The 11,557-nt window shown below is 35.2% G+C and overlaps 1 protein-coding gene across 1 annotated transcript in view; it reads right to left on the reverse strand.

The window, feature by feature from the left end:
• Nucleotides 1-9,009, reverse strand: part of LOC127435637 (USP6 N-terminal-like protein) — a 47,751-nt gene extending 38,742 nt beyond the window's left edge. The window contains exon 1 of the mRNA XM_051689247.1: nt 8,874-9,009. Coding sequence (XP_051545207.1) covers nt 8,874-8,901 — 28 coding nt within the window. The 5' untranslated portion in view covers nt 8,902-9,009. The remainder of the gene's footprint in view (nt 1-8,873) is intronic.
• Nucleotides 9,010-11,557: the final 2,548 nt, after the last annotated feature.

An 11,557-nucleotide genomic window follows, 5' to 3' on the forward strand; every position in this document is an offset into this window, starting at 1 on the left:
AGCAATTTAAGCTTGAACTAGTCTAGCACCTTCATGTTTTTGCACGTTTCAGTCAGCAGGGGGGCATTAAGCGTAACTCCAGCTGTACTCACAACAAACCACACTTACTAAGAGAAGGCAGCACAAAATCAGTAAAGGATCAGTAAAGGATTGAAAAAAGCTTTTCACTTAGGACTAAGGATGGCACGACAACTTATGTTTAATAGTTGACTAGTCGATTCCATTAGACAAGTCGAATTCGACTAGTCGTGATGTCACTATAAACCAACCCCTAAACCTAACTAGGGATGCACCGATACCACTTTTTCTCCTCCGATCTGATTCCGATACCGGAAATCTCAGTATCAGCCAATACCAATCCGGATCTGATACTAGTGTTGTTTTTTTACATAATAGGTTTAGAATATCTTTACATTATTGTGTGGAACTAATTGGGTGTACTCTTTAATATGTAAAGAAACACAAACCTCTAACTACACATTATTTCAATATAAATGTATAGCTTATTAAGAAACACTTTATTTTTAACTAGTATACTGGATAATGTAGCAGCAAAATTAACAGTAATTCCAGTCTTCAAGTCTTCAGTAGAAAAGAAACCAGTGTTTTATTTTTGCCTTTTTTCTCTCTCTCTTTTTTTTCCCCAAAATTGTTTCAACTTGCATCTGGACTTTAAAGGATTCAGATCTCTTTTTTGTTCAATTTAGTTGTAAGACATCAGTCCACTTTTCATTCACACAGTTATTTTTTGGAACCCATTCAACTTAAATATTGTTATAAATTGTAAACAAATACTAATGATGACAATAATAATAATAATAATAATAAATTGTTATTAATATTATTATTATTGACTTTTAATATTTATTTTAAATACGACAGTAATATATTTAAATCACGCACTTTTTAAACCCTCATGCTTTTATTTTGACATTCTAAACTCTCCAGGAATTCTTGTATGTGTGTTTGTGGGCAAGTTCACAGTAGTTTAATTCGCTTCTTATTCAAATTCTGGTAAAATGCTCTTCCAGTGCCATTCTAAATGCATATTATAAGTGAACCGAACTACTGAGCATGTACATCTGAAATGTTGTTCGTGAGTAGCGCTCAAATGTTGCGCAATGTGTGAAGGCTAAAAATAGCCGCGAGTGTGTGTGTGTGTCATCAGAGCGGCACCATTCACTAACACGCTGGCGCTGCGCATACTATATATTTACTTATTAAACACAGCCTTTTGTGATTCACAGAGCTATCGCACGTCTTCAATTGGCTTTGAATAAAATGCACGACTCATATGAACTGCTTTAATGGTGTTTTAATGGTTCTTTAATGTCATTTTTGGAGCTTGACAGTAAGGAACATGACTAACACACAATATCGGATTTGGATCGGGCTCGTCGGACCGATACCCGATCCATCTAAAAGCTTCAGTATCGGAGCCGATACCGATCCAGGTATCGGATCGGTGCATCTCTAAACCTAATCCTAACAAATCAGGTAGAGCTTTTCCTCATTTCCTCAATATGAATGAGTCTTCACTTGCCATCCTACCTTTCAAAAATCTGACCCTCGTTGTATTTACTACAGACGCGTTTTATAAATCATGAGGAAAGCGACTAGTCCTCTTCAGGCTTACAGTGTCGACTACATAGTTATAGTTAGGGATGGGTACCGAAACCCGGTATTAAACGGGCCCCGGGGCTAAATTATGAAAGATAATAGTATCAATAAGAAGAGTCGCCACAAGTGCAACAAGACTTTTGCTTGTAAGGGCAGAAACACAAGCAATCTGTCTAAACATCTATCGAAAGTGCATCATGTACAGGCAGAGAAATTCGACTGCCTAGCTCGTAGTTCATCTCTCATTGCCCAATCTACGTTAGGTATGTATGCTAGTAGCCTAGAGCCCACACACGGAGTTAACTAAATTATGCAAACATGGATTCATGATCAAAAGTAACCATTAGCCAGCTGATTGTTTAGCTATGGATGCGTTCATAAATTCAATTACCAGGGCTCGACATTAATGCTTGTCCGGGACAAGTGGAAATTTTGAACAGGCAAGTAAAAGAGAATTTTACTTGCCCGAACGGACAAGTAGCCTGATTCAAATCTCAATAACGAATGTTAGCTAAATAGCGCACAATTTTAATAATTCCCACGTTTCACTTTCAAAATGCAGGAAATTCCCCCTTTCGCGTCACCCTCTCGCCTTCACTTGTGGTGCAATGTTCAGCAGCTTTTGAGTGCGAGCAGTGGGGAAGAGCGTATCTACTGAAATTTAGATTTTACATATATAAAAGGGTATAAACCTGTTAATTGGACATGCAAATGGTGTTGTACCACGTTTTTATAAGCGAGCGATGCGATAAAACTATTGCTCCCGTTTATAGTCAACAAAGCTGTCTTCATCGCAAGCACGCAATGTTGGAGAAATCTAATTGTCTCGTCACATCGTGGCCCTCCCTCATAAAACAGCAAGAAAGGCATAAAATAGCAAAAATAGCAAAAACGCTTTGTGTAATAATACCATCTGTGAAGTGAAGACAAACGCTTAAAATAGACTTATGTAGCCGTTACATCTTTCATCTTTCTACATCTCCATCTAATATCCAAGGTATTTTCTCTGCCATGTGAAGCAGTCAATTTTAATCAGTATATAACAATATGCATTATAATAATATTAATAATATAACATTAATAAATTACACAATTAAAACATTGTCTATCTTTAATATGCATATCTGTTTTGAATATACAACATAACTGATTTAGCAACATCTGTTAATATTTTCAATGCATTCTGTCAATATTAAACAGCCGTTTTTAATGGTGAGAATTGATTTGTACTCTCAAAGAGATGATTTACCCAAAAATGAAAATTGGGTAACACTTTACAAAAAGGTTCCATTTGTTAATGATAGTTAACTACATCAGTTAACATGAACTAACAATAAACACCACTTTTATATAATCTTGGTTAATGTTAATTCCAACATACAGTATATTAATACATTTTCATACATTAAAATAAAAAGTTGTATATGTTAACGTTAGTTCATGCACTTTGAACTAACAATGAACAACTGTTTTTTTTTTTTTTTTTTTTTTTAGTAATTAACATTAACTAAGATTGATAAATGCTGTAAAATATTGTTCATTGTTAGTTCATGATAAACAATGCATTATCTAATGTTAATGAACCTTATAGCGAGAGAGTATTTTCGACTGCAGGGAACACAATAAGCCAGGAGAGGTCCCGAATTCTTCCAGAGAAGGCAAATATGTTGATCTTTCTCCAGAAGAACTGCTAAGAACTGTTAGTCCTTTTGCAGCCTTCCTGCATGCCCCACCCATGTTGCTCTATACCACTGTATTTTCTTTTGCTGTAAATAATGGTTTATTTTACATTTCAGAAAATATCATTTCAAGCAATGTTAATTCTGTTAATTCGTTTTTTTTTTTAAATTTACGAAAAAATAAAAGAAAGAACCAATAAGAATACCGTTAAAGTACCAGATAGATAAGCACTATCGGTAAGAGTAGTAATACCGTTAAAATCTTAATGGCACTGTGAGGAGGAGGAGAGCGGGGCCGGGCCGTGACTGCACATGCCCGGCCCCCAATTGGGCTAATCAGCCGAGGAGAGGGATAAATGCGGAAAGAATCTTTAGAATAATCATGCAAATTAGTCATTAGATTAATCGACTAATCGGATAAAAAAAAAATCGTTAGGTGCAGCCCTACTCTTCAGCCAGTTCCCCAGACACGCCGTCGCCTGGTCCTCATCACAGATACCCATCTCTAGTTATAGTCGACTAGTCTGTGCAACCCCTATTAGGACGCTTTTCAATTGTAAAAACAGCTGGATGAAGCACAACTCCGAATACAGGGGTCTTGAGATGTGTTTTTCAAAGTTTCAAACTGCAATTAACTTGACACAGCGTCCCAAAAATTCAGAGTTAATGCATGGGCTGTTATGGATATGGAAATAAAGGCAACAATATACTGACTTCTAAAGCCACTTTTTGTGACTAATCAATGCTTTACTCATCTGCCACAATCACTTAATGTCTTTGAATTATGTGAACTATGTGAATAATTATAATTATTTTGGTTATTATATATTGAATAATCTTTATTCAACAATATACAACATCAATATCAACAACAAATATTGATAAATGTGAATAATTGCAATTAATTTGATTAATTAAATCAGTATCTTATGTAATTAATACAATTTTAAAAATCGATTGACATTCCCAATTGAAAATATTTTAAATTGAATTAAATTGTAACAATCACAGCACCTAGACTTGGAGACCAAATGTAAAACTATTTCTAAGTATTTCATGTCTCTTTAGTTTACTAAATATTTGCAATTGTAACTTTTTGGGTACAGTTTTTACCTGCTTTTGACGTCACGGCATGGCATCAAATACTCCATGAAATAATTGCAGATTTAGTAAAGAATAGACTTAAAAATGTGCATCTGCCTTTTTAAAACAAACTGCAAATCTAAATCCACAGTTAAAATCTTCTGTAAATGTCCTGTGATCTTCAGCCAGAAGAGTACAGGTGTGCTTCTCACAAAAGGACGTTATTTGAACAGCAGGAGCACTTCCTCTGTGAATAAAATGTATCACAGTTCAGCAGCGGCAGGGTAATGAAAAGGTGCTGACAAAAAGAGGCCTTAAACACTTATCTGCGGTCAGTTCAGCTGTTTTTACTGGCAGGAGCCATAACCAGAATGGCAGCATCTGGCAAGGTCAATAAACACAGCTGAGCATATGCACAGAAGTGCAAACATACGCAAGCTCGATTTTGTGCATAGTTGCATTCAAAAAATTTTCAGACTGCAATTCATAACGCAAAGCAAGTGTGCAGATGTTTGCGCCAAACTCCCACTAAAACATTAACAAGGATTTTGGTGAATGCAAAGCACTCCGGTTTCACTTTAATTTAATGACTGTGTAATGGCAAATGTTATTTGTCGTTGTGGGATCATACAGGTAGTGTTAATGACACGCATTGACACGGAGGAGCTGCATAAAATATTTTGATATTTAAAATATTATTTTTAACGTCATTCAAAAGTTTTTAAAGCCTTAAAGGAAATCATGTAAAAGTTCAATATGAATAAATGACTTCTTAAGGTTTATGAAGCACACATACACCCATGATAAAAGCATGCCAATTTGTATGACAAATAACCATCATAAACGTGAAAGCCATAAAACAGACATTTAATTGTAATAATCTTCATAATCATGAGAGCCCTAAAACAGACAATATATTTTCATAATCACAACTAACTGTTTGACAATTAATCGTCAGTCAAATGGATTGAAGTAGCCTGTATATCAGCTGGGCACTAAAAACAAAGCAAAACCTGCCCATTGTTTCTTGCACAAGTAAAAAAAAAAAAAGCCTAATTCAACTATTAAACTAACTCTACCCATTTCCTATGAACCCAATGTCCCCAAACTCAAGCGGCCTTCTCTGGATACTAAAGGAAAGGTGTGAGGTATTTTTCAAGAATTTAAAGGATACTGGAATGTTCGGAATCTTAATGTCACAACCTTTCCACAGTCTTATCATCATCTCCACTTTGATTTAAAAAAAAAAAAAGAAACAAAAAAGGGAGATCACCAAACATCTACAAAACCAATTGGCTGGTTGTACAGCCAAGAAAAATGTCAAATTTTTTTGTTTTGTTTTCAATCAAACTTGCTCAGATGTGACAAAAACGTTTCAACTCTGACAGCTACAAATATCTTAGCAACTTCAAAATGACAAAGTGGTCACATTTGAGCCGGTTAGGCAATGACAGATGCCTCAATCATTATAAACAATCATTATAAAAGAAAGATATACACTACCGGTCAAAAGTTTTGAAACACTTACTCATTCTTACTTTTTTTTTTTTTCTTCACATTTTAGAATAATAGTAAAGTCATCAAAACTGTGGAATAACATAAATGGGACTATGGGAATTATGTTGTGACTAAACAAAATCCAAAATAAATCAAAACTGTTATATTTTAGCATCTTCAAAGTAGTCACCCTTTGCCTAGAATTTGCAGACATGTACTCTTGACATTTTCTCAACCAATTTCTTGAGGTATCACCCTGGGATGCTTTTTAAACAGTATTGAAGGAGTTCCCATCTATGTTGGGCACTTAATGGCTGCTTTTAATTATTATTTGGTCCAAGTCATCAATTTCAAAACTTTTTTTTATAATAAATATTAGTTTTGTAATGAAATAAATTAATATGGTGGCACAATTATATTTTTGTCTACAAAACTAATTTCAAACATTTAAGCATACGCCTTCAGATCAAAAGATTTTTAAGATCATGAGAAACATTTCAGTCAAGTGTTTCAAAACTTTTGACCGGTAGTGTGTGTGTGTGTGTGTGTGTGTGTATATATATACACACACACACACACACACACACACACACACACACACACACACACACACAGGCGGCCAAAAGTTTGGAAGGACATTGGTACTTAAATTTACCAAAGTGGCATTCAACTGATCACAAAGCATAGTCAGGACATTACTGATGTAAAAAACAGCACCATCACTATTTGAAAAAAAGTAATTGTTGATCAAATCTAGACAGGCCCCATTTCCAGCAGCCATCACTCCAACACCTTATCCTTGAGTAATCATGATAAATTGCTCATTTGGTACTAGAAAATCACTTGTCATTATATCAAACACAGCTGAAAGATATTTGGTTCGTTAAATGAAGCTTAACATTGTCTTTGTGTTTGTTTCTTGAGTTGCCCCAGTATGCAATATAGTGGCATGTCCTAAGGTCAATATTAGCTCAGAAATGGCTTTCTCTAGAAACTCGTCAGTCAATCATTGTTTTGAGGAATGAAGGCTATACAATGTTTAAAATTGCCAAAAAACTGAAGATTTCATACAAAGGTGTACACTACAGTCTTCAAAGACAAAGGACAACTGGCTCTAACAAGGACAGAAAGATGTGGAAGGCCAGATGTACAACTAAACAAGAGGATAAGTACATCAGAGTCTCTAGTTTGAGAAATAGACGCCTCACATTTCCTCAGCTGACGGCTTCATTGAATTCTACCCGCTCAACACCAGTTTCATGTACAACAGTAAAGAGAAGATTCAGGGGTGCAGGCCTTATGGGAAGAATTGCAAAGATAAAGCCACTTTTGAAACAAAAAAACAAAAAGAAAAGGTTAGAGTGGGCACCAAAAAAAAAAAAAAAAGACATTGGACAACAGATATCTTTTTTCAAATTGTAATAGTAATTTTTCACATTATTAATGTCCTGACTATACATTGTGATCAGTTGAATGCCACTTTGGTGAATAAAAGTACCATTTCTTTCCATAAGAGCAAAAATCTGTACATTGTTCCAAACTTTTGGCTGCCAGTGTATATATATATATATAGAGAGAGAGAGAGAGAGAGAGAGAGAGAGAGTGACTCACATCACACCCTAACCACACTGCTTTAGAAGCAACAAAAAGCGCACTTGAAACTGTGAAGCTATTATTAGGTGACACGCTACAACATGTTCGTGCCTTCCTAGTTGATCTAACAGAGTATACATACATACATAATACAAATCAGCAGTGTTGCAAACATCAGTGTTCAAATGTCAGTTGGCAGCCATTACACTTCAATTAAACCAGCATCGAAACAACAGAAGTGTGATGTAAGCCCAAAAAGTGTCTCTGATATGCACCATGGCCTCTTTCTGGGGACACGAATGTTGGTGTGATTATGGTTCATTAGTTCTCACTGAAGGGTTTCAAACAGAAACACATGCTCTCCATTGGCCCAATTCCCCAGATACATGTACTTTAAAACAATACTGTAGAAGAAAATCTTATTTACTGACTTCTAGCAACAGCTCTCATTAAATATGAGTATTTGAGAAAGAGTTTGATATTACACACACACACACACACACACACACACACACACACACACACACACACACACACGATGAAGTGACATCATCTGAAGTGGAAAGCGCATAGGTCACACCCCACTCTGAAACAAGGTAAGGAAGTAGGCTGGTGACCATAATGCATCCTGTCCTTCCGAAAGTTCAAGGTTTCAAGACGGAACCCTGTCTCATGAGAACATTCAGTAGTTTATCGCATTTAAAAGGTAAAATCTTGAGGCTGGCTCAGTGTTTTTGAACAAAAGCATTTAACCGTGCTGATATTAGGCCACATTGGTTAGATTAAATACTAATATTCCTTAAATATTGTGGACATCATGTTTAAACTGTTCGATTAGAAGGCTGAACTTGACCCAGACTAGACTAGTTATTGTAAATCCATCATGCAAAGGTGAATAAAACACTAAAACATCAATGACTAATGCATAAAAACATAATATGCAATAATATTGTCAATGTCAAAGTCTATCAAAGACTACTGCAGAAAGTCTCTAAAGTATAATAACATCAATATAGCATGAACACACAAGAACACATTAAAACTGATGTTAAAATAAGGATGTATTGCAATCAAACCCAAGAAACTAATATTGACTTGTGGATTTTAGTGTAAACACACGCCTTACAACGTGATTAACATGAAGTTTCTTTACTGGTAACTTTAAGTTGTAAGATATCTGGCTACATAAAAAGCAAGACAGTTGTTCCAGCTGTTTCATGCAAAGTAGTGGAATTTAAAGCATGCATTTGTCTGGCTTTACTTCATTACAATATTCAACACTGAGAACTGCGAGTTGTTTTCACGCGCAGACGCGACAGTACAGCACTGACCGCCAAAACACATTCTCATCCGACAAAATTACAATAAAAAACAGTACTAAACTCTGACGAAATCTCTTACCCTTCAAAGGAGACGCTCTGCGCAGCATGGGCTGTTAATAATCTATGTGTTGTTCATACTTTCATCGATCATAGAGAACAGACGAGACTCCTACTAACTAACCGATCTGAGTATGAGAACACGCGCGCGTTCTTGAGTGCATGTATGCGTGGGTGGGTGCGTGCGCGTGAGCGTATTCATGTTAAAATGTGGCTGCAACGTTTAAGAACGTTTAATTTATATTTTCTTAATTTAAGAAAAACGATGCGTACACACTCTCTCTCTCTCTCTCTCTCTCTCTCTCTCTCTCTCTCTCTCTCTCTCTCTATATATATAGTCAGGGTTGGGAGGGTTACTTTTGAAATTCCACTACAGATTACAGAATACATGCTGTAAAATGTAATTTGTAACATATTCCATTAGATTACTAAAGGTCAGTAACGTATTCTAAATACTTTGGATTACTTCTTCAGCACTGGTAGATTTATTCACTTGTTTTGACTATAAAAACTCTGCCAGTACATCATTTACTCACCCTCATGCCATCCCAGATGTGTATGACTTTATATCGTCTGCTGAAAACAAACAAAGATTTTTAGAAGAATATTTTAGCTCTGCAGGTCCATCCAGTGCAAGTGAATGGTAACCATAACTTTGAAGGTCCAAAAAGCACATAAAGGCAGCGCAAAAGTAGTCCACATGACTCCAGTGGTTAAATCTGATAGGTGTAGGTGAGAAACAGATTAATATTTAAGTCCTTTTTTACTATAAATTCTCCTCTCTGCCCAGTGGGTGGCGATATGCACGAAAAATGTGAATCGCCAAAAACAGAAGAAGAACGTGGAAGTAAAAGTGAAAGTGGAGATTTATAGTTAAAAAAGAACTTAAATATTGATCTGTTATATCTCACCCACACTTATATCATTTCTGAAAATATGGATTTAAACTCTGAAGACTTATTGATTACTTTCATGAGCTTTTCAGACCTTCAAAGTTCTGGTCACCATTCACTTGCATTGTGAGCTGAAATATTCTTCTAAAAATTGTCATTTGTGTTCTGCAGAAGAAAGACAGTCATACACATTTGAGATGGCATGACGGTGAGTAAATGATGAGATCATTTCATTTTGGGGTTAACAATCCCTTTAATGATTCTAATGATGTAACATCAGCTTAATGTTTTTGTATTTGTTTATTTGTGTGTATTTTCTTACAAAAACAATCTGCCTTTCAATATTTATTCAAATAATTTTTACAGAAATTATCCTGTCAGATGGAATCCATTCCATTGAATGCTGCAATAGTAATCGCTTTACACAACTGTGCTGAATGTCTCCAGGCAAGATGACTTTTTGTGGAGTATGTTGACTAATTTGCTGCCTGAAGAAATGCCATTTTTAATTATTTTACACGGAAATTGTTTCTTCGACAGTAGCCTTTTCATACCTCGCAGAAACAACCTGCAGTTATTTATAGATACCGTGATTGCATGCAGTAATTTGAACACAACACAAATACTGCAAAAGTAATAAACCGTGCAAGCAATTTGATTTACATAAAATGCATTAATACAGTAATTAGAAACATAGATTTGTATGTGTGTATATTATTATTATTATTATTATTATTTATTTTTTATTTCTATTTTTTTGCCATAGCTTTACACTAAAATGTTAAATTTGCAATTTGTTCATGTACATTTTGGTCGTAAAACTCTTTCACTACCAATACTTCAATATGTACAGTAGACAACTGAATTCACAAATCCTAGTGGAAATTATCATAATAATGTAGACAGTGTCTAAAAAGTCCCTAGAGAAAATGCTTCTATTTTGCATTTTAACATATTATTTTTAAAAAGGCAGAGGCTATTTGCTAAGTGCAATCACTTGAACAAAGGTGTCTGTAAATGACTAAATGTAAGTGTAAATAGCAACAAAAAGCTTCTTCTTTGAAATAGTGTTAGATACTATTTACCCCCCTTATTAAATACTAAAATACAGTATCACTGCAGTGTGCCCCTACCCCTAAACCTAACCCTAACCTTCCCTTACAAAAATGTACCATTGTTTTACTACAGTAACCATAGTATCACCATGGTATTTTGTAGTAAAATCATAGTACCCACAAAATTAAACATAGTTACTACATTCACATCATATTACTGTAGTAACATCATGGTTAATTCCATTAAATCTGTGGCTTCTGCCAAAAAAAATATGGTAACTACAATATTACTATAGTAAAACCATGGTTAATTTTATCCAGATAAAACCTTTCTCTCAACTCTCGACCTTCACCTTGACCAAATCACTGCAAGAAAAACAACCTTTGTATTCATTTTTATTAATTATTAGAAGTAGTATTAAAGGAAATATAAAAGTGAAGACAGGAAACAAGATGGGTAAAGTGGGACAAAAGGAGGAATCGAACCCAGGTCGTCTGCATTAAAAAAGCACATCGGCACTGTCTATAAACACAATGCTATTGCAGCAACACTTAGAGGTGGAGTTTGTCCTACATTTCTGTGTTTCCTCCAGACTATTAAAGTGCAAATAGCCGTGCTGTGTGGCAGGTGCTATTTACAACTAATGCAAATAGTCACTCCGATAAAACAAATTAACCACCTTTTTTCTGAATATGGGAGTGTTCTGCAGTTCATAATGTCTGTTTTTGTTTTCCGGTCTCCTCTTTTAGTGGATAAT

This window comes from Myxocyprinus asiaticus, chromosome 46 (genome assembly GCF_019703515.2).
Source record: "Myxocyprinus asiaticus isolate MX2 ecotype Aquarium Trade chromosome 46, UBuf_Myxa_2, whole genome shotgun sequence".
In the NCBI taxonomy this organism is placed as follows: Eukaryota; Metazoa; Chordata; class Actinopteri; order Cypriniformes; family Catostomidae; genus Myxocyprinus; species Myxocyprinus asiaticus.